We start from the raw sequence: 18890 nt of genomic DNA on the forward strand, positions 1-18890 counted from the left end.
GCAAATTATTGTTGTTCCTGAACTGGCCAAATGGCAGCGCTATCCTTCAGCACCACAAGTTGGTTCAACTTCTTTAACATCATTACGCAATCCTGGCGCTGTCCTTTCAGCACCACGAAGGGCGCTCCAATCGTTTAAAATAACACTCATCAAGATCTGTTGCCTACGCCTAATAGTCCTCATCACTTATTATTATTATTATTATCATCATTACAGAAGATCATCACTTCTCACAATGGTGCTCGTTTAGTAAAGTTAGATCAAAGCTGAATCAATGTCTCGCAAGATCACATAACGATGAATTAGAATTTAATATAACAGAACCAGATATAATACCATAGCATAGGCCTTTAACGTTTACTGTTCCACCAAGAACACCTCTTCATTTCTAATGAGATTTCAGGATGGTTAGCTGAAGCTGAATAGTCAGACAAAAAAATATAATGTGCCAAAACTGTGCCACTAGACAGGACATATGGTTTGATTGAAACAAAATACAAGAAAGGCTAATAGTTTGTTAATACCGTCTGCTCTAATTCGCTCATGAAACAGTCATTCAAGAAGATCTAAATGCATATTCCCATGAAACGAATTGAGATCAATCAAATTATTAACATGGAGATGCAGTTTGGAAGTTTTACGATGGACAGGGATGATGGCCTATTTAGAAATTAGGTAGCCTATGCCTAAGTTGGTGTTTGAGGGTATTACAAATAGAACATTTTCTTGAGACAATATGTGTGGGCACATGCAGACGTTGCTATCGAAGGAGCATATGCATTTTCTATAATGATGGGCTATTAAATTGGCTACATCTGCCTGTACAAACTTTGAGGAAATTATGACAAATTTTAAAAAGCTCTTCCTCACCTAAAAAAATAGCACTACACCACTGGTAATATATCAATAATTATCGTTTCCAAATTAGCTATGACATAGTCAGGCACAACTTTGGATTTCACCCCCATCTCAATGGTTTTGACCGTTTAGAAGTATTTACGGAGATGCTCTCTTCTTTCATTATGGCCATACAGTGCACCTCGCAAAAGTGATTGCTCGTTATGAAATGATTCACTTTACCGTATATATCTAAAAATGAACATATACAACAATTGTTTAAAGCAAAACTACCAAAACTATTGCTGAACCTGAACAATCAAAATAACAGCTATTGTAAGCCCTGTTCAGCAGGTAGGCTATAGCCAGATGAGAGTTGTCTCTGGTAGTTTACTTTAATTCTGGTAAAACACCATTTTCAATGGCTCATAGATAACAATAACCTAGCAAATGACTTAGGTTGTCACTCAACTAATAAAGCGTAATACCACACAAACCATTTTAGCATTTGAATGCTGAAGGTGCTGCACAGATGGGCAAGATCAGGAACAGGCCGCCTACCTCGCATTGGTCAGCGCACAGTGCGTAGTTTGACTAGGCTACTGATATTGTCTGGTGTTGTTAGGCACGCAGAATGACGTGTAGATCAATGAATGTCAACACAGTTACATGCATTTCCACACTGAAACAGAAGAAGCATCATTTGTCACAAAAGATGAGGTATTTTTTTGAAAGAATGTAATATGAAGCAAAAAAAAACTGAACTGGTGATTAGTAAGGTTTGAATTGGTGACGTGCATCTTAAACAATTGAATCGGGTGAATCGTTACGTCGCTAATTCGGGTGCATCTGTTTGTTTGTTCAAATATCTTAATTTTACCCATGAATAATGCTTGAAAAGGCAATGAGAATGGAAGCATCTGTTTTGTTGTGGATCTGTGGTTTCAAGCATCTAGACAGTCAGAGTAAGAAACGCAGTTATTTACAATGTAGAACATTCAGTGTCTTTTGCTCATTTCTCCTTGAATTAACTTTCAGATTTTGTGCTATATCCTAGTCCCAGATCTGTTTGTGCTATACACCAATGGTCGTTGAGTTGGCGATATACCACAAACAGATCTGAGAGCAGACTCCAATGCCCTAGGCCTCGCGTTGTGTTGTGACTACTACTTACCACTCCAACAGGGAAGGCCAGCACGGCCATCATCCAGTCCCTCAGGCCAATGAGCTTCCTAAGCTGCCTCTCCTGCTCCTGGCTCTCACTGCCCTTGGTCAGCAGGCTGGAAAGGTCTGTCAGCACACACACGCCAAAGAACACTGCCTGGATAACCTAGAACAGGGGAGGAGAAGACACATGTAGATCACATCATGTGTACTTCAAGACAGATCAGCCACACACAAGAGTACATAATAGTTAGTGCATTTTTTAAAGTATAGCTGCTCCAGGAGTTGTCACAGAAAAGCATTCACCGGTACTTTAGTATACTTTTTAGCCAGTAATTCTGAAAGTAGCGCCCACGAGCCAAAAGTAGTTCTCAAATTATAGATATGTGCACCACGCCATTGCTCTCCCTTTCGCTCTACTGTGTGTGCATCTTGCTAGCTGTACCTCAAATGGCTATAAATAATTGCTAAAGGCTGGCCCACGTGGGGGGAAACAGCTGCTTTCAAACTAAGGATTTTGTGGCTAATTGTCACGTAAGTATGAATGAGTCGGGAGACAGACGCAGGAATGCGTAATCGTTTTTTTTATTAAACCCAAATTACGGCGTGCCGTGTAAAGGCACGGGGACGAAGAACAAACAAAATAACAAAACACAGGGTAGAAACCGAAAACAAAAGAGCGAGGAGTACCTCGAATAAATAACACTAGCGCACAATGATTAACACACAGGACGAGACCGTAATCTGCGCAATCCACAAAGGCATGAAAGCCAAAACACACAGCATAGGTACTCACACGCAACAACGGACATTGTAACAATAATGGACAGCCCAATGGAAACCAAAGGCCACACTTATACAGGTACTAATCAGTGGGAATAGGGGGCAGGTGTGCATAATGAAAGTTCCGGAGGGATCTGCACCAGCAGCGCACGACACCGGCCTCGAGGACGGTCGGACGGACCGGTTGTGGCAGCGTCAGACGGGCCAGTTGTGGCAGCGCCGGACGGACCAGTCGCAGCGTCGTCGGAGGGGCCATTCCTGCTGTCTCCCTTTAAGGTCCATTATTCTGTCACGTTGGCATGAAGGATCGGGAGACAGAAGCAGGAATGCGTAATAAGGTTTTTTATTACACCCAAAATTACGGCGTGCCGTGTAAAGGCACGGGGACGAAGACCAAACAAACACGTACACAAAACACAGGGTTGAAACCCAAACAAAAGAGCGAGGAGTACCTCGAATAAATAACACAAACGCACAATGATTAACACACGGGACGAGACCCGTAATCATCTGCGCAATCCACAATGGCACGAAAGCCAAAACACACAGCACAGGTACTCACACGACCAACGGACATAATAACAATAATCAACAGCACCATGGTGAACAAAAGGCCTATATATACAAATACAATCAGTGGGAATAGGGGCCAGGTGTGCGCAATTAAAGTTCCGGAGGGATCCGTGACACTAATTGAGGTAAAACGGTCATTCTGCTCATAAATTATGCATGTATGAAATACACATTGACACATCCCGTCCAAAGCGGAAGGTTTAAAAAATACTTACAAGTCGCCAAAGTACCAAAGCATGTCTTTAAAGCTGCAATATGTAACTTTTTGGGCGACCTGACCAAATTCACATAGAAATGTGAGTTATAGATTTGTCATTCTCATTGAAAACAAGTCTAAGAAGAGGTAGATCTGTTCACTGTGCTCTATTTCTATGCTTCCCGTTCTTAGGTTTTGTTTTTGAGTCTTTTACTTTCGGTTTTGTACACCAGCTTCAAACAGCTGAAAGAAAATACTATATTTTTGGTGTAATGAAAATACATTTCACAGCGGTTTAGATGGTACAATGATTCTCTACCCGATCCATTGCTTGTTTTGTCACATAAACTGAAGTTAGGCAAACTATTTGAATTTTAGCAACCAGGAAATGGTTGATAATTTTGGGTCACAAAATCAGTAGTTCCTCATCTCTCAAGAGCACAGTAGCTTCAAATATTTATATCACATTATATTCATGAAAAACATAGTAATCCTTAAAAAGATATCAACAATACATTAATACAGTGAGCTCCAAAAGAGTTGGGAAAGTGATCATTTGTTTTGCCTCTGTACTCCAACACTTCAAATATGAAATTATACAATGACTATCAGGTTAAAGTGCAGACTGTCAGCTTTAATTTGAGGGTATTTTCATCCATATCGGGTGAACTGTATATAAATTACAGCACTTTTTGCACATAGTCCCCACAGTTTAGAGGAACAAAAGTATTGGGACAAATTAACTTATATGTGTATTAAAGTAGTAGAAAATTAAGTATTTGGTCACATATTCATAGCATGCAATGACTACATAAAGCTTGTGACTCTACAAACTTGTTGGATGCATTTGCTGTTTGTTTTAGTTGTGTTTCAGATTATGTTGTGCCCGATAGAAGTGAATGGTAAATAATGTATTGTATAATTTTGGAGTTACTTTTATTGTAAATAAGAAGAGAATATGTTTCTAAACACTTCTACATTCATGTGGATGCGCCAATGATTATAGATAATCGTGAATGAACCGTGAATAATGATGAGCGAGAAAGTTACAGACGCACAAATATCATACCCCAAGACATGTTAACCCCTCACCATTACAATAACAGGGCAGGTTAGCAGTTTTGGGAGGGGGTATGATATTTGTGCATCTGTAGTCATTGCGTGCTATGAATATGGGACCAAATACTTAACTTTTTACGACTTTAATACACATATAAGTTAATTTCCCCCAATTATTTTGGTCCCCTAAAATGGGGGACTATACATAAAAGGTGAATTTCCTAACAGTTCACCCGATATGGATGAAAATACCGTCAAAGGAAAGCTGACAGTCTGCACTTTAACCTCATAGTCATTGTATCATTTCATATCCAAAGTGCTGAAGTACAGAGCCAAAACAACAACAAATGTGTCACTGTCCCAATACTTTTGGAGCTCAATGTTGTCACGTTCCTGACCTGTTTTCTGTTTAGTTTTGTGTGTTAGTTGGTCAGGACGTGAGTTTGGGTGGGCATTCTATGTTGTCTGTTTCTATGTTGGTTTAGGGTTGCCTGGTATGGCTCTCAATTGGAGGCAGGTGTTTGGCGTTCCTCTAATTGAGAGTCATATTTAGGTAGGCTGTTCACAAGGTTTGTTTGTGGGTGGTTGTCTTCCGTGTCTGTGTCTGTACACCACGCGGGACTGTTTACGGTTGGTTTCGGTTTGTGTAGTCTATGTTTCCTATTCGTGCGTTCTTCTTGTTTTATGTAAGTTCGTCGTCTAGGTCTGTCTACACAGTTTGTTGTTTTTGTTAGTTTAGTCAAGTTCGTGTTTTCGTTAATAAAATATGTCATTTCACTACGCTGCGCCTTGGTTCGATCACTACTCCTCCTCTTCTTATGAAGAGAGAGAGGAACGCCGTTACAGAATCACCCACCAAGAATCCAGAACCAAGCAGCGTAATTTGGAGCAACGGGGAAGTATACAGGACTTGTGGAGTTGGGAGCAAATATTTAACGGAGAAGGACCATGGGCTAAAGTAAATCACCGTCCATGGGAACGGCTGGAGGCAGCTCGGAGAGCGGAGGAAAATAGAGAGAGGAACCGGCGTTATGAGGGGACGCGTCTTGCACGGAAGCCCGAAAAGCCCGTGAGTAACTCCCAAAAATTTCTTGGGGGGGGGGGCTAAGGGGTAGTGGGCGAAGGGCAGGTAGGAGACCTGCGCCCACTTCCCAGGCTAACCGTGGAGAGCGGGAGTACGGGCAGACACCGTGTTACGCAGTAGAGCGCACGGTGTCTCCTGTACGTGTGCATAGCCCGGTGCGGGTTATTCCACCTCCCCGCACTGGTAGGGCTAGATTGGGCATTGAGCCAGGTGTCATGAGGCCGGCTCAAGTGTCTGGTCTCCAGTGCGTCTCCTCGGGCCGGCATACATGGCACCTGCCTTACGCATGGTTTCCCCGGTTCGCCTACATAGCCCGGTGCGGGTTATTCCACCTCCCCGCACTGGTCGGGCGACCGGGAGCATTCAACCAGGTAAGGTTGGGCAGGCTCAATGCTCAAGAGAGCCAGTACGCCTGCACGGTCCGGTATTTCCGGCGCCACCTCCCCGCCCCAGCCTAGTACCTACAGTGCCTACACTACGCACTAGGCTACCAGTGCGTCTCCTGAGCCCTGTTCCTCCTCTACGCACTCTCCCTGTAGTGCGTGTATCCAGTTCGGTGCCTCCAGTTCCGGCACCACGCACTAAGCCTCCTGTGCGTCTCCAGAGCCCTGTACACACTGTTTCTTCTCCCCCTACTAATCCTGATGTGCTTGCTCTCAGCCCGGTGTCACCAGTGCCGGTACCACGCACCAGGTATAGAGTGGGCTTTGAGAGTCCAGTGTGCCCTGTCCCTGCTCCCCGCACTAGTAGGAAGGTGCTTATCCTTAGCCCGGTGCCTCCAGTTCCGGCACCACGCACCAGGTCTACAGTGCGCAGTATCCGGCCAGAGCCATCCGTCTCACCAGCGCCATCTGAGCCATCCGTCTCACCAGCGCCATCTGAGCCATCCGTCTCACCAGCGCCATCTGAGCCATCCGTCTCACCAGCGCCATCTGAGCCATCCGTCTCACCAGCGCCATCTGAGCCATCCGTCTCCCCAGCGCCGTCTGAGCCATCCGTCTCCCCAGCGCCGTCTGAGCCATCCGTCTGCAATGAGCCTGCAAAGCCGCCCGTCTGCCATGAGCCTGCAAAGCCGCCCGTCTGCCATGAGCCTACAGAGCCGTCCGCCAGACAGGAGCCGCTAGAGCCGCCTGCCAGACAGGAGCCGCTAGAGCCGTCCGTCAGACAGGATCTGCCAGAGCCGCCAACCAGACAGGATCTGCCAGAGCCGCCAACCAGACAGGATCTGCCAGAGCCGCCAACCAGACAGGATCTGCCAGAGCCGCCAACCAGACAGGATCTGCCAGAGCCGCCAACCAGACAGGATCTGCCAGAGCCGCCAGCGAGCCATGAGCAGCCAGAGCCGTCAGAGAGCCATGAGCAGCCAGAGCCGTCAGAGAGCCATGAGCAGCCAGAGCCGTCAGAGAGCCATGAGCAGCCAGAGCCGTCAGCCTGCCATGAGCGTCGAGAGCCGTCAGCCTGCCATGAGCGTCGAGAGCCGTCAGCCTGCCATGAGCGTCGAGAGCCGTCAGCCTGCCATGAGCGTCGAGAGCCGTCAGCCTGCCATGAGCGTCGAGAGCCGTCAGCCTGCCATGAGCGTCGAGAGCCGTCAGCCAGCCATGAGCGTCGAGAGCCGTCAGCCAGCCATGAGCGTCGAGAGCCGTCAGCCAGCCATGAGCGTCGAGAGCCGTCAGCCAGCCATGAGCGTCGAGAGCCGTCAGCCAGCCATGAGCGTCGAGAGCCGTCAGCCAGCCATGAGCGTCGAGAGCCGTCAGCCTGCCATGAGCGTCGAGAGCCGTCAGCCTGCCATGAGCGTCCAGATTCGTCAGTCAGCCATGAGCTGCCCTTCAGCCAGAAAAGGCTATATACCCAGAACTGCCCCTCAGTCCAGAGCTGTCTCTCTGTCCGGAGCTGCCCTTCAGTCCGGAGTTGCCCCTCTATCCTGATCTCCCTCTTTATCCTGAGCTACCTCTCTCTCCTAAGCTATCCCTCTGTCCTGAGCTATCCCTATGTCCTGAGCTACCTTGTCCCAGAGCTGTCCTTGATTCTGGTGTTGCCCCTAAATTTAGGTGGGGTTATTTGGAGGGTGGTCATTGTGGGGAGGATAGGGAAGCGGGGATTGATTATGGTGGGGTGGGAACCACGCCCGGAGCCTAAGCCACCACCGTGGTCAGATGCCCACCCAGACCCTCCCCTGGACTTTTTGGTGATGCGTTCGGAGTACGCATCTTGAGGGGGGGGTTATGTCACGTTCCTGACCTGTTTTCTGTTTAGTTTTGTGTGTTAGTTGGTCAGGACGTGAGTTTGGGTGGGCATTCTATGTTGTCTGTTTCTATGTTGGTTTAGGGTTGCCTGGTATGGCTCTCAATTGGAGGCAGGTGTTTGGCGTTCCTCTAATTGAGAGTCATATTTAGGTAGGCTGTTCACAAGGTTTGTTTGTGGGTGGTTGTCTTCCGTGTCTGTGTCTGTACACCACGCGGGACTGTTTACGGTTTGTTTCGGTTTGTGTAGTCTATGTTTCCTATTCGTGCGTTCTTCTTGTTTTATGTAAGTTCGTCGTCTAGGTCTGTCTACACAGTTTGTTGTTTTTGTTAGTTTAGTCAAGTTCGTGTTTTCGTTAATAAAATATGTCATTTCACTACGCTGCGCCTTGGTTCGATCACTACTCCTCCTCTTCTTATGAAGAGAGAGAGGAACGCCGTTACAAATGTACAGAATGTATATCACAAAGGAGTTAAATTGAGGTGTTCTCTAAAATACGATGAATATTCATGTAAAGTATAGAGATAAATACAAAAATGGAGATAGATACATTCATAGTGGGTATTTTATATTTAAATAAGCATTATATAACAACTGAACAATTGCATAAACCCCATCCTGTCAATGTCTATCCCCTTAAGCTAGCATATGTGATTTTGTGTGAGTCTAAGAGCAGTCTGTGGCAGTGGTGGAGATTATTAATGCATTAAATTAAGAGCAAGAGAACATAACAGGGTGTCTTTATCTCCACAGCAAAAATCCAACAGACTGGAAAGTGTGACTTTAATTCTCATTAATTCACTGTTTAATTTAGGATTCCAGGAACCCACATCTTTTTGGTCAGAAAATTGCCTCGCAAAACTTGGTTTGAGGACAGGGTAGTGCCCAGCAATGGCATTAGTATGACACCTAGCTAACACGCAAGACAGGTATTTAATTTCTCAGGAGTTCTTAGTTGTCTTTATATCTTCTACTTCGTTTTTTGCCTTCGTAACAGCATGTTAGCCTGAGGCTATGCTAAAAACGAATGCCTTCCAGGTCTCTTTCACTAAGATCAAATGCAACGGGTTTGGGAAACAGAGCTCTCACAGGGAATGAATGCCAATTGCTAAGCATAAAACCCTTTACTAGCTCTACAGGCTCTTTTCCCTGCCCTGTATCGCAGGCACTTAGGAGCAACCACAGTAATTCCTGGACTGGAGCTCAAGTCATAAAGTGTTGCTCCACACAACTCAAATGTATACAGCTGGGCCAGAGGGAATCTGGGAAGGAGAAATGGAAGCTGCATGAACAAGAGTGAGCCAGTTTATCTTTACAACAGCTATAGGAGTTATGACGCACGTACAATACAATAATTACAAGCCTGAACATATCCCGTGTATTAACTATATTACATTAGAGAAGAGCATTAAGGAAACATCAGTTAGCATTAATTCCCATTATTTATAGAATAATGGGAATTAATGTAATGTATATAGGAACCTAATTACCTCCACAGTTAGCAGAGGCTGACAGGAGAGTACAGTAGTGCATCATTCCTTAGTTAACGTAGACATTAGGTACTGTCCTACACTCCCCCTATCCCTCTTTACACGTGCTGTGTAGCGTGCTGGCCAGAGGCAAAGAGGGAGAGCTGGACTGGATGCTCCAGAGACGGTGACAGACTTCATATGTACTAAAGAGCCAGACAGAATATCTCTCTGTCCACACCTGCCCCACTCTAAGCATCACCTGACACTCTGACTCTGTGGGGCAAGGCAGGGGGATTCTGCACTGTCACCGCAGTTATCGGATGCTACTTATGTGCGTGATACTACTTATGTGTGTGCATGTGACACATAACATAGAGTAGATGATACTTGCTCTATATGGTTACTTACTTGGCTTAAAACTGATAAGTTTAACTAACAACTTGGAAGTGAGAGAACAATTTAAACCAAAGGTATGACCCAAACAGACGTTCAGTTTCACAATCTGTCTGCTAGGCGCCTCACTTTTTATCCGAAGAAGGCACTATGTTAAACCACAGCGAGACTTTTCAGATCATTTGATTCCTCCAAACACAGGGGTTAGAGGTTTCGTTCTGTCTATTGATTGATGTGGACAAAGGCCAGCTGTCACTGGTAGTATAACCCCACGTGACAGCCCTGTGTTCTCCTCCTAATGTATCCCCCTGATGGAAACCCAAATCTGAACCAAACACTCAATAATGGATGACTGAGTCCCAATGAAAACCTATCTACAGGTTAAAATCACAGCAAGGTAAGTGAAGTGTTACAGAATGAGTGTTGACAGATCCATGGATGACAGGCCTACAGCTTGTCTCTAGAGTTTCCCATTCCCCCTTGGAAAGGTCTGGTTCGTTGCACAACAGCCTGCGAGCGAGTGGCATGTCTTATTGTGGATAGAGATTGTGCTGTGATAACATGTTTTTGTTGTCTGTTCCAATAACTTCTCCATATAGCAACCACTCTAACTGGTAAGATGACTCAATCATGATGAACATTTAGAATAAGAAATGCTTAAAGCAATTGTAATCCTTACCAATAACCAAACCAGTTATTCAAAAGGCCTGTACATACTGTAGCTGTTTCATGTCAAACTGAATATATTTCCACCTCTGAGTCACTTCATGTTAGCTTATTTTCATCATGGCAATTTTGTATGAGCTAAAACAGAGCATATACCTTTGTCTAAGTATTCCTGAGAAGAAGAAAAAAACATATTGATGCCAGAATGAGATGATCCATTATAATGGGAAGAGACATTGTACAATTGAATTACAGTAAATAGGAAGCAAAATAGAGGAGCCAATTGAAGGACTATTCCTGGAATTTGCATATTGACTTCATATTGTCATTTTTCTTATTACTGCAGGATCATGATTAAAGATGGAATATTGAACGCACGACAGTCTCTCTCACACACACACACACACTCTCACACACACACACACACTCTCTCTTTTGCTCTCACACACACACTCTCTCTCTCACAAACACATACTCTCTCACACACGCACGCACACACTTTGTTGTGTCAGGATTTATGATAGGCAAAATAAATAGCTATTGTTTTTTATTTTATTTATTTTATTTAACCTTTATTTAACCAGGTAGGCAAATTGAGAACACGTTCTCATTTACAATTGCGACCTGGCCAAGATAAAGCAAAGCAGTTCGACACATACAACAACACATAGTTACACATGGAGTAAAACAAACATATAGTCAATAATACAGTGAAAAAAAAAAAAATAAGTCTATATACAATGTGAGCAAGTGAGGTGAGATAAGGGAGGTGAAGGCAAACAAGTATATGTATAAATAAATAAAATAAATAAATAAAAATATAAAAGGCCATGGAGGTGAAGTGAATACAACACAGCAAGTAAAATAAAACTAAAAAAAAACCCTGGAATGGTTGGTTTGCAGCGGAAGAAAGTGCAAAGTAGAGACAGAAAATAATGGGGTGCAAAGGAGCAAAATAAATTAATAAAATAAAATACAGTAGGTAAAGAGGTAGTTGTTTGGGCTAAATTGTAGATGGGTTATGTACAGGTGCAGTAATCTATGAGCTGCTCTGACAGCTGGTGCTTAAAGCTAGTGAGGGAGATAGGTGTTTCCAATTTCAGAGATTTTTGTAGTTCGTTCCAGTCATTGGCAGCAGAGAACTGGAAGGAGAGGCGTCCAAAGGAAGAATTGGTTTTGGGGGTGACTAGAGAGATATACCTGCTGGAGCGCGTGCTACAGATAGGTGCTGCTATGGTGACCAGCGAGCAGAGATAAGGGGGGACTTTACCTAGCAGGGTCTTGTAGATGACCTGGAACCAGTGGGTTTGGCGACGAGTATGAAGCGAGGGCCAGCCAACGAGAGTGTACAGGTCGCAGTGGTGGGTAGTATATGGGGCTTTGGTGACAAAACGGATGGCACTGTGATAGACTGCATCCAATTTATTGAGTAGGGTTTTGGAGGCTATTTTGTAAATGACATCACCGAAGTCGAGGATTGGTAGGATGGTCAGTTTTACAAGGGTATGTTTGGCAGCATGAGTAAAGGATGCTTTGTTGCGGAATAGGAAGCCAATTCTAGATTTGACTTTGGATTGGAGATGTTTGATGTGAGTCTGGAAGGAGAGTTTACAGTCTAACCAGACACCTAGGTATTTGTAGTTGTCCACATATTCTAAGTCAGAACCGTCCAAAGTAGTGATGTTGGACAGGCGGGCAGGGGCAGGCAGCGATCGGTTGAAGAGCATGCATTTGGTTTTACTTGTATTTAAGAGCAGTTGGAGGCCACGGAAGGAGAGTTGTATGGCATTGAAGCTCGCCTGGAGAGTTGTTAACACAGTGTCAAAAGAAGGGCCAGAAGTATACAGAATAGTGTCGTCTGCGTAGAGGTGGATCAGAGAATCACCAGCAGCAAGAGCGACATCATTGATGTATACAGAGAAGAGAGTCGGTCCAAGAATTGAACCCTGTGGCACCCCCATAGAGACTGCCAGAGGCCCGGACAACAGACCCTCCGATTTGACACACTGAACTCGATCAGAGAAGTAGTTGGTGAACCAGGCGAGGCAATCATTAGAGAAACCAAGGCTGTCGAGTCTGCCAATGAGGATGTGGTGATTGACAGAGTCAAAAGCCTTGGCCAGGTCAATGAATACGGCTGCACAGTATTGTTTCCTATCGATGGCGGTTACGATGTCGTTTATGACCTTGAGCGTGGCTGAGGTGCACCCATGACCAGCTCTGAAACCAGATTGCATAGCGGAGAAGGTGTGGTGGGATTCGAAATGGTCGGTAATCTGTTTGTTGACTTGGCTTTCGAAGACCTTAGAAAGGCAGGGTAGGATAGATATAGGTCTGTAGCAGTTAGGGTCAAGGGTGTCCCCCCCTTTGAAGAGGGGGATAACCGCAGCTGCTTTCCAATCTTTGGGGATCTCGGACGACACGAAAGAGAGGTTGAAGAGGCTAGTAATAGGGGTGGCAACAATTTCAGCAGATAGTTTTAGAAAGAAAGGGTCCAGATTATCTAGCCCGGCTGATTTGTAAGGGTCCAGATTTTGCAGCTCATTTAGGACATCAGCTGACTGTATTTGGGAGAAAGAGAAATGGGGGAAGCTTGGGCGAGTAGCAGAGGGGAGGGCAGTGCTGTTGTCCGGGGTAGGGGCAGCCAGATGGAAAGCATGGCCAGCCGTGGAAAAATGCTTATTGAAATTCTCAATTATAGTGGATTTGTCGGTGGTGACAGTGTTTCCTATCTTCAGAGCGGTTGGAAGCTGGGAGGAGGTGTTCTTATTCTCCATGGACTTTACGGTGTCCCAGAACTTTTTTGAATTTGTGTTGCAGGAAGCAAATTTCTGCTTGAAAAAGCTAGCCTTGGCTGTTCTAACTGCCTGTGTATATTGGTTTCTGGCTTCCCTGAAAAGTTGCATATCACGGGGGCTGTTCGATGCTAATGCAGAACGCCATAGGATGTTTTTCTGTTGGTTAAGGGCAGTCAGGTCAGGAGAGAACCAAGGGCTATATCTGTTCCTGGTTCTAAATTTCTTGAATGGGGCATGCTTATTCAAGATGGTGAGGAAGGCATTTTTAAAAAATGACCAGGCATCCTCTACTGACGGGATGAGATCGATATCCTTCCAGGATACCCCGGCCAGGTCGATTAGAAAGGCCTGCTCGCTGAAGTGTTTCAGGGAGCGTTTGACAGTGATGAGTGGAGGTCGTTTGACCGCTGACCCATTACGGATACAGGCAATGAGGCAGTGATCGCTGAGATCTTGGTTGAAAACAGCAGAGGTGTATTTGGAGGGCAAGTTTGTTAGGATGATATCTATGAGGGTACCCGAGTTTACGGAATTGGGGTGGTACCTGGTAGGTTCATTGATAATTTGTGTGAGATTGAGGGCATCAAGCTTAGATTGTAGGGTGGCTGGGGTTTTGAGCATGTTCAAATTTAGGTCGCCTAGCAGCACGAACTCTGAAGATAGATGGGGGGCAATCAGTTCACATATAGTGTCCAGAGCACAGCTGGGGGCAGAGGGTGGTCTATAGCAGGCGGCAACGGTGAGAGACTTGTTTTTAGAGAGGTGGATTTTTAAAAGTAGAAGTTCAAATTGTTTGGGAACAGACCTGGATAGTAAGACAGAACTCTGCAGGCAGTCTTTGCAGTAGATTGCAACACCGCCCCCTTTGGCCGTTCTATCTTGTCTGAAAATCTTGTAATTGGGGATGAAAATATCTGAGTTTTTGGTGGTCTTTCTAAGCCAGGATTCAGACACGGCTAAAACATCCGGGTTGGCAGAGTGTGCTAAAGCAGTGAACAAAACAAACTTAGGGAGGAGGCTTCTAATGTTAACATGCATGAAGCCAAGGCTATTACGGTTACAGAAGTCATCAAAAGAGAGCGCCTGGGGAATAGGAGTGGAGCCAGGTACATTGTAATGCACAATAACAAAACATTTTAATGCTGTTATTGTATTTAACGCTATTGCCATAACAATAGTAGTAAAATAGTTCAGCAGTGGGCTTCTAATGTGGAAAACATGAGTCATTGGTAAAAAAAATTGACTGGCCCAATAAAAGTGTGTGCTTTGTGTGTGTGTGTGTGTGTGTGTGTGTCTGCAGTAGTAGTAAAGCTGAAAATGACAATTAATTTCAGAAAACAAAAGTACAACTGCTCCTAGAAAAAAAGACAAGCAAAACAGAAAGAGCGATAAGGAAAACATCCTGGGTGTTTCCATACAATATGCTTTACTACCCAAACCACATTCTGTTAAAATGACGGCTGTGTGATAATATAACAGGGGAATCATTTGAGCTCGGGACCTTGTTATCTTAATAACATCATCTCGGTTACCCACGGGGCACGGCTGGCTGCTTAATTGTGATTCATGATATGATTACAATGTTGCAACAGAAGGCAAACCGCTTGCGCGCATCAGCAGCAGCGGAGAAGAGAGGGGCACTTTTTAGTGGGTGTGAGCTTTTTCGGTCTAACACGTGCCCAAAAATGTGAGGAATCCGTATTAACGCTGGAAAAAACAAAACATATTGTAGCGGACATCATAATAAGACATATTAGGCCCGTTTCGCAACCGAGGGTGGGCGGTATCAACAACTGTAGGTAGGTCACTGACCGTCTGTAGCATACCATACTATGACGTGCTACCATTTCTGACCAGGCGCCGTTCTAGAGAACAATATTACACTTACCAGGTCTATGAATGTTAAAAACTTCCAGCTACCGCCGTATGTTTGATGCGCGGGCATGTCAATTGCTTTATAATTGCAGAGGATGGAGAAATAGGACAGGAGGATGGCTACCCTTAGCACCTGAGATGGGATGAGCGCCATGTTTTTTCCCCCTGTTTCCTTGTCTCGTCTCCTGCTTTATCCTCCTGACAGAGCGACGCTGCTATGGGTCTCGCACAGAGCATGGGGGTCGTTGCCTCGGAGAAGGGATGCAGACAGAGAGGAGGGTGCGTACGATTTGTGCGCGCAGAGCGTGAGGGAAGGGAGGAGGGAGGAGGGGTGTTGTCATAGAAACAGAGAACTCAGCCTCTCATAGATGAGGAGAGGCCAGACCACCGCGTGATGCTCTGCATGCATAAAGAGGCTCCTTCAATGATGTCTTCATAGTCTAGTGAATGGTGTAGGCTAGCTAAGATGTGTACAATAATATTATAACCAGAAATTTATTTTTTATTTTGGGTGCTAGTTTTAAGCAATAGAAGGCCTACCAGAATTTGGCAACACAAAATCACCATTTGTGACCTGACACCAGATTTCTTGAATAAGAAACAACATATTTCTTCTGACATAAATTCTGTTTCAGAACAGAGACAGTTACAGGTTTATGTTTGTAGTTCCAGCGGAGACATTCTAATACATTTTACTTGTCTTTGGCAGAGAGTTTACTATCACTAGAAGCATTTTACAACTTTACTGTGGTCTCTAGGACGCAACACAACTGATAGTGTTCAGATTATATCTGTTTACTACTTTACTATGGTCTCTAGGACACAACACAACTGATGGTGTTCAGATTATATCTGTTTACTACTTTACTATGGTCTCTAGGACACAACACAACTGATAGTGTTCATATTATATCTGTTTACTACTTTACTATGGTCTCTAGGACACAACACAACTGATGGTGTTCAGATTATATCTGTTTACTACTTTACTATGGTCTCTAGGACACAACACAACTGATAGTGTTCATATTATATCTGTTTACTACTTTACTATGGTCTCTAGGACACAACACAACTGATGGTGTTCAGATTATATCTGTTTACTACTTTACTATGGTCTCTAGGACACAACACAACTGATAGTGTTCATATTATATCTGTTTACTACTTTACTGTGGTCTCTAGGACACAACACAACTCTCCTTCAGTGGCCTTCAACTGCTCTTAAATGCAAGTAAAACTAAATGCATGTTCTTCAACCGATCGCTGCCTGCACCTGCCCGCCCGTACAGCATCACTACTCTGGACGGTTCTGACTTAGAATATGTGGACGACTACAAATACCTAGGTGTCTGGTTAGACTGAAAACTCTCCTTCCAGACTCACATTAAGCATCTCCAATCCAAAATTAAATCTAGAATCGGCTTTCTATTATGCAACAAAGCATCCTTCACTCATGCTGCCAAACATACCCTCGTAAAAACGAACTATCCTACCGATCCTCGACTTCGGCGATGTCATTTACAAAATAGCCTCCAACACTCTACTCAGCAAATTGGATGCAGTCTATCACAGTGCCATCCGTTTTGTCACCAAAGCCCCATATACTGCTCTCGTTGGCTGGCCCTCGCTACATATTCGTCGCCAAACCCACTGGCTCCAGGTCATCTATAAATCTTTGCTAAGTAAAGCCCCGCCTTATCTCAGCTCACTGGTCACCATAGCAGCACCCACCCGTAGCACGCGCTCCAGCAGGTATATTCCACTGGTCACCCCCAAAGCCAATTCCTCTTTTGGCCACCTTTCCTTCCAGTTCTCTGCTGCCAATGACAGGAACGAACTGCAAAAATCCCTGAAGCTGGAGACTCATATCTCCCTCACTAACTTTAAGCACCAGCTGTCAGAGCAGCTCACAGATCACTGCAACTGTACATAGCCCATCTGTAAATAGCCCATCCAACTACCTCATCCCCATACTGTTATTTATTTTATTTATTTTGCTCCTTTGCACCCCAGTATCTCTACTTGCAAACTCATCTTCTGCACATTTATCACGCCAGTGTTTAATTGCTATATTGTAATTACTTCGCCACTATGGCCTATTTATTGCCTTACCTCCCTTATCCTACCTTATTTGCACGCACTGTATATAGACATTTTCTACTTTATTATTGACTGTATGTTTGTTTATTCCATGTGTAACTCTGTGTTGTTGTTTGTGTTGCACTGCTTTGCTTTATCTTGGCCAGGTCGCAGTTGTAAATGAGAACTTGTTCTCAACTAGCCTACCTGGTTAAATAAAGTGAAATAAAAAAATAAATATGGTGTTCATATTATATCTGTTTACTACTTTACTATGGTCTCTAGGACACAACACAACTGATGGTGTTCATATTATATATGTTTACTACTTTACTGTGGTCTCTAGGACACAACACAACTGATGGTGTTCATATTATATCTGTTTACTACTTTACTGTGGTCTCCAGGACACAACACAACTGATGGTGTTAATATTATATCTGTTTACTACTTTACTGTGGTCTCTAGGACACAACACAACTGATGGTGTTCATATTATATCTGTTTACTACTTTACTGTGGTCTCTAGGACACAACACAACTGATAGTGTTCATATTATATATGTTTACTACTTTACTATGGTCTCTAGGACACAACACAACTGATAGTGCTCATACTATATCTGTTTACTACCTTACTGTGGTCTCTAGGACACAACACAACTGATAGTGCTCATACTATATCTGTTTACTACTTTACTGTGGTCTCTAGGACACAACACAACTGATAGTGTTCATATTATATCTGTTTACTACTTTACTGTGGTCTCTAGGACACAACACAACTGATAGTGCTCATACTATATCTGTTTACTACCTTACTGTGGTCTCTAGGACACAACACAACTGATGGTGTTCAGATTATATCTGTTTACTACTTTACTGTGGTCTCTAAGACACAACACAACTGATAGTGTTCATATTATATCTGTTTACTACTTTACTGTGGTCTCTAGGACACAACACAACTGATAGTGTTCAGATTATATCTGTTTACTACTTTACTATGGTCTCTAGGACACAACACAACTGATGGTGTTCAGATTATATATGTTTACTACTTTACTATGGTCTCTAGGACACAACACAACTGATAGTGTTCAGATTATATCTGTTTACTACTTTACTGTGGTCTCTAGGACACAACACAACTGATGGTGTTCAGATTATATCTGTTTACTACATTACTGGCAGTCTTCAGGATCCCAAGGCTCTTTATAAGTTCGATATTTGTGTTATTCATACGGTCAGCGGGTTCTTATCTTTAATTGATGCTGTAAAACTACAGTACTTTAACCAAAGCAAAACACCATTTTGGGAGTGATGGAATCACCTGAGGAGGAACATCAAAGTACTGCATGGATCTGTAAAGCTAAGAGAATAGGCCTGGGAACTATCAGGAGTGAATCAAGTGCATCAGATTAGACACCATTCTGGAACAGAAACACACCCAGGTTATTTCTCACTGACACGTTCATTGCGTCATACAGTATTACTGTAATCTATAATTGCCAGCTCCAGTCTCTAAGCTTTTTGAGCGATGTCAGGCTGCGGCAGACTAACTCCCCCCTGTTAAAATCAGTTTTATGTTGCGATAAGGCAGCCAAAGAGGTTTATTCTGTAAAAATCCCTCACTGGAGGCAGACAAATGGTTTCCAATCCCAGCT

General features: G+C 44.0%; 1 protein-coding gene across 2 annotated transcripts in view; it reads right to left on the reverse strand.

Annotated features, from left to right (window-relative positions):
- The window catches only part of LOC139582913 (androgen-induced gene 1 protein-like), a 57512-nt gene extending 42082 nt beyond the window's left edge, over positions 1–15430 (reverse strand). Inside the window, exons 1-2 of one of the 2 annotated variants that reach the window (XR_011676446.1) lie at positions 15155–15430; positions 2012–2167 (exon numbers count right to left, since the gene is read on the reverse strand). Coding sequence is in view for 1 of the 2 variants with exons in the window: in XM_071413364.1 (XP_071269465.1) it covers positions 2012–2167; positions 15155–15295 (297 nt within the window). In the remaining variant the exon portion in view is untranslated. The remainder of the gene's footprint in view (positions 1–2011; positions 2168–15154) is intronic. The other variant, XM_071413364.1, reaches the window with a different exon arrangement.
- Positions 15431–18890: the final 3460 nt, after the last annotated feature.

The sequence above is a fragment of the Salvelinus alpinus genome, chromosome 8 (assembly GCF_045679555.1).
Source record: "Salvelinus alpinus chromosome 8, SLU_Salpinus.1, whole genome shotgun sequence".
In the NCBI taxonomy this organism is placed as follows: domain Eukaryota; kingdom Metazoa; phylum Chordata; class Actinopteri; order Salmoniformes; family Salmonidae; genus Salvelinus; species Salvelinus alpinus.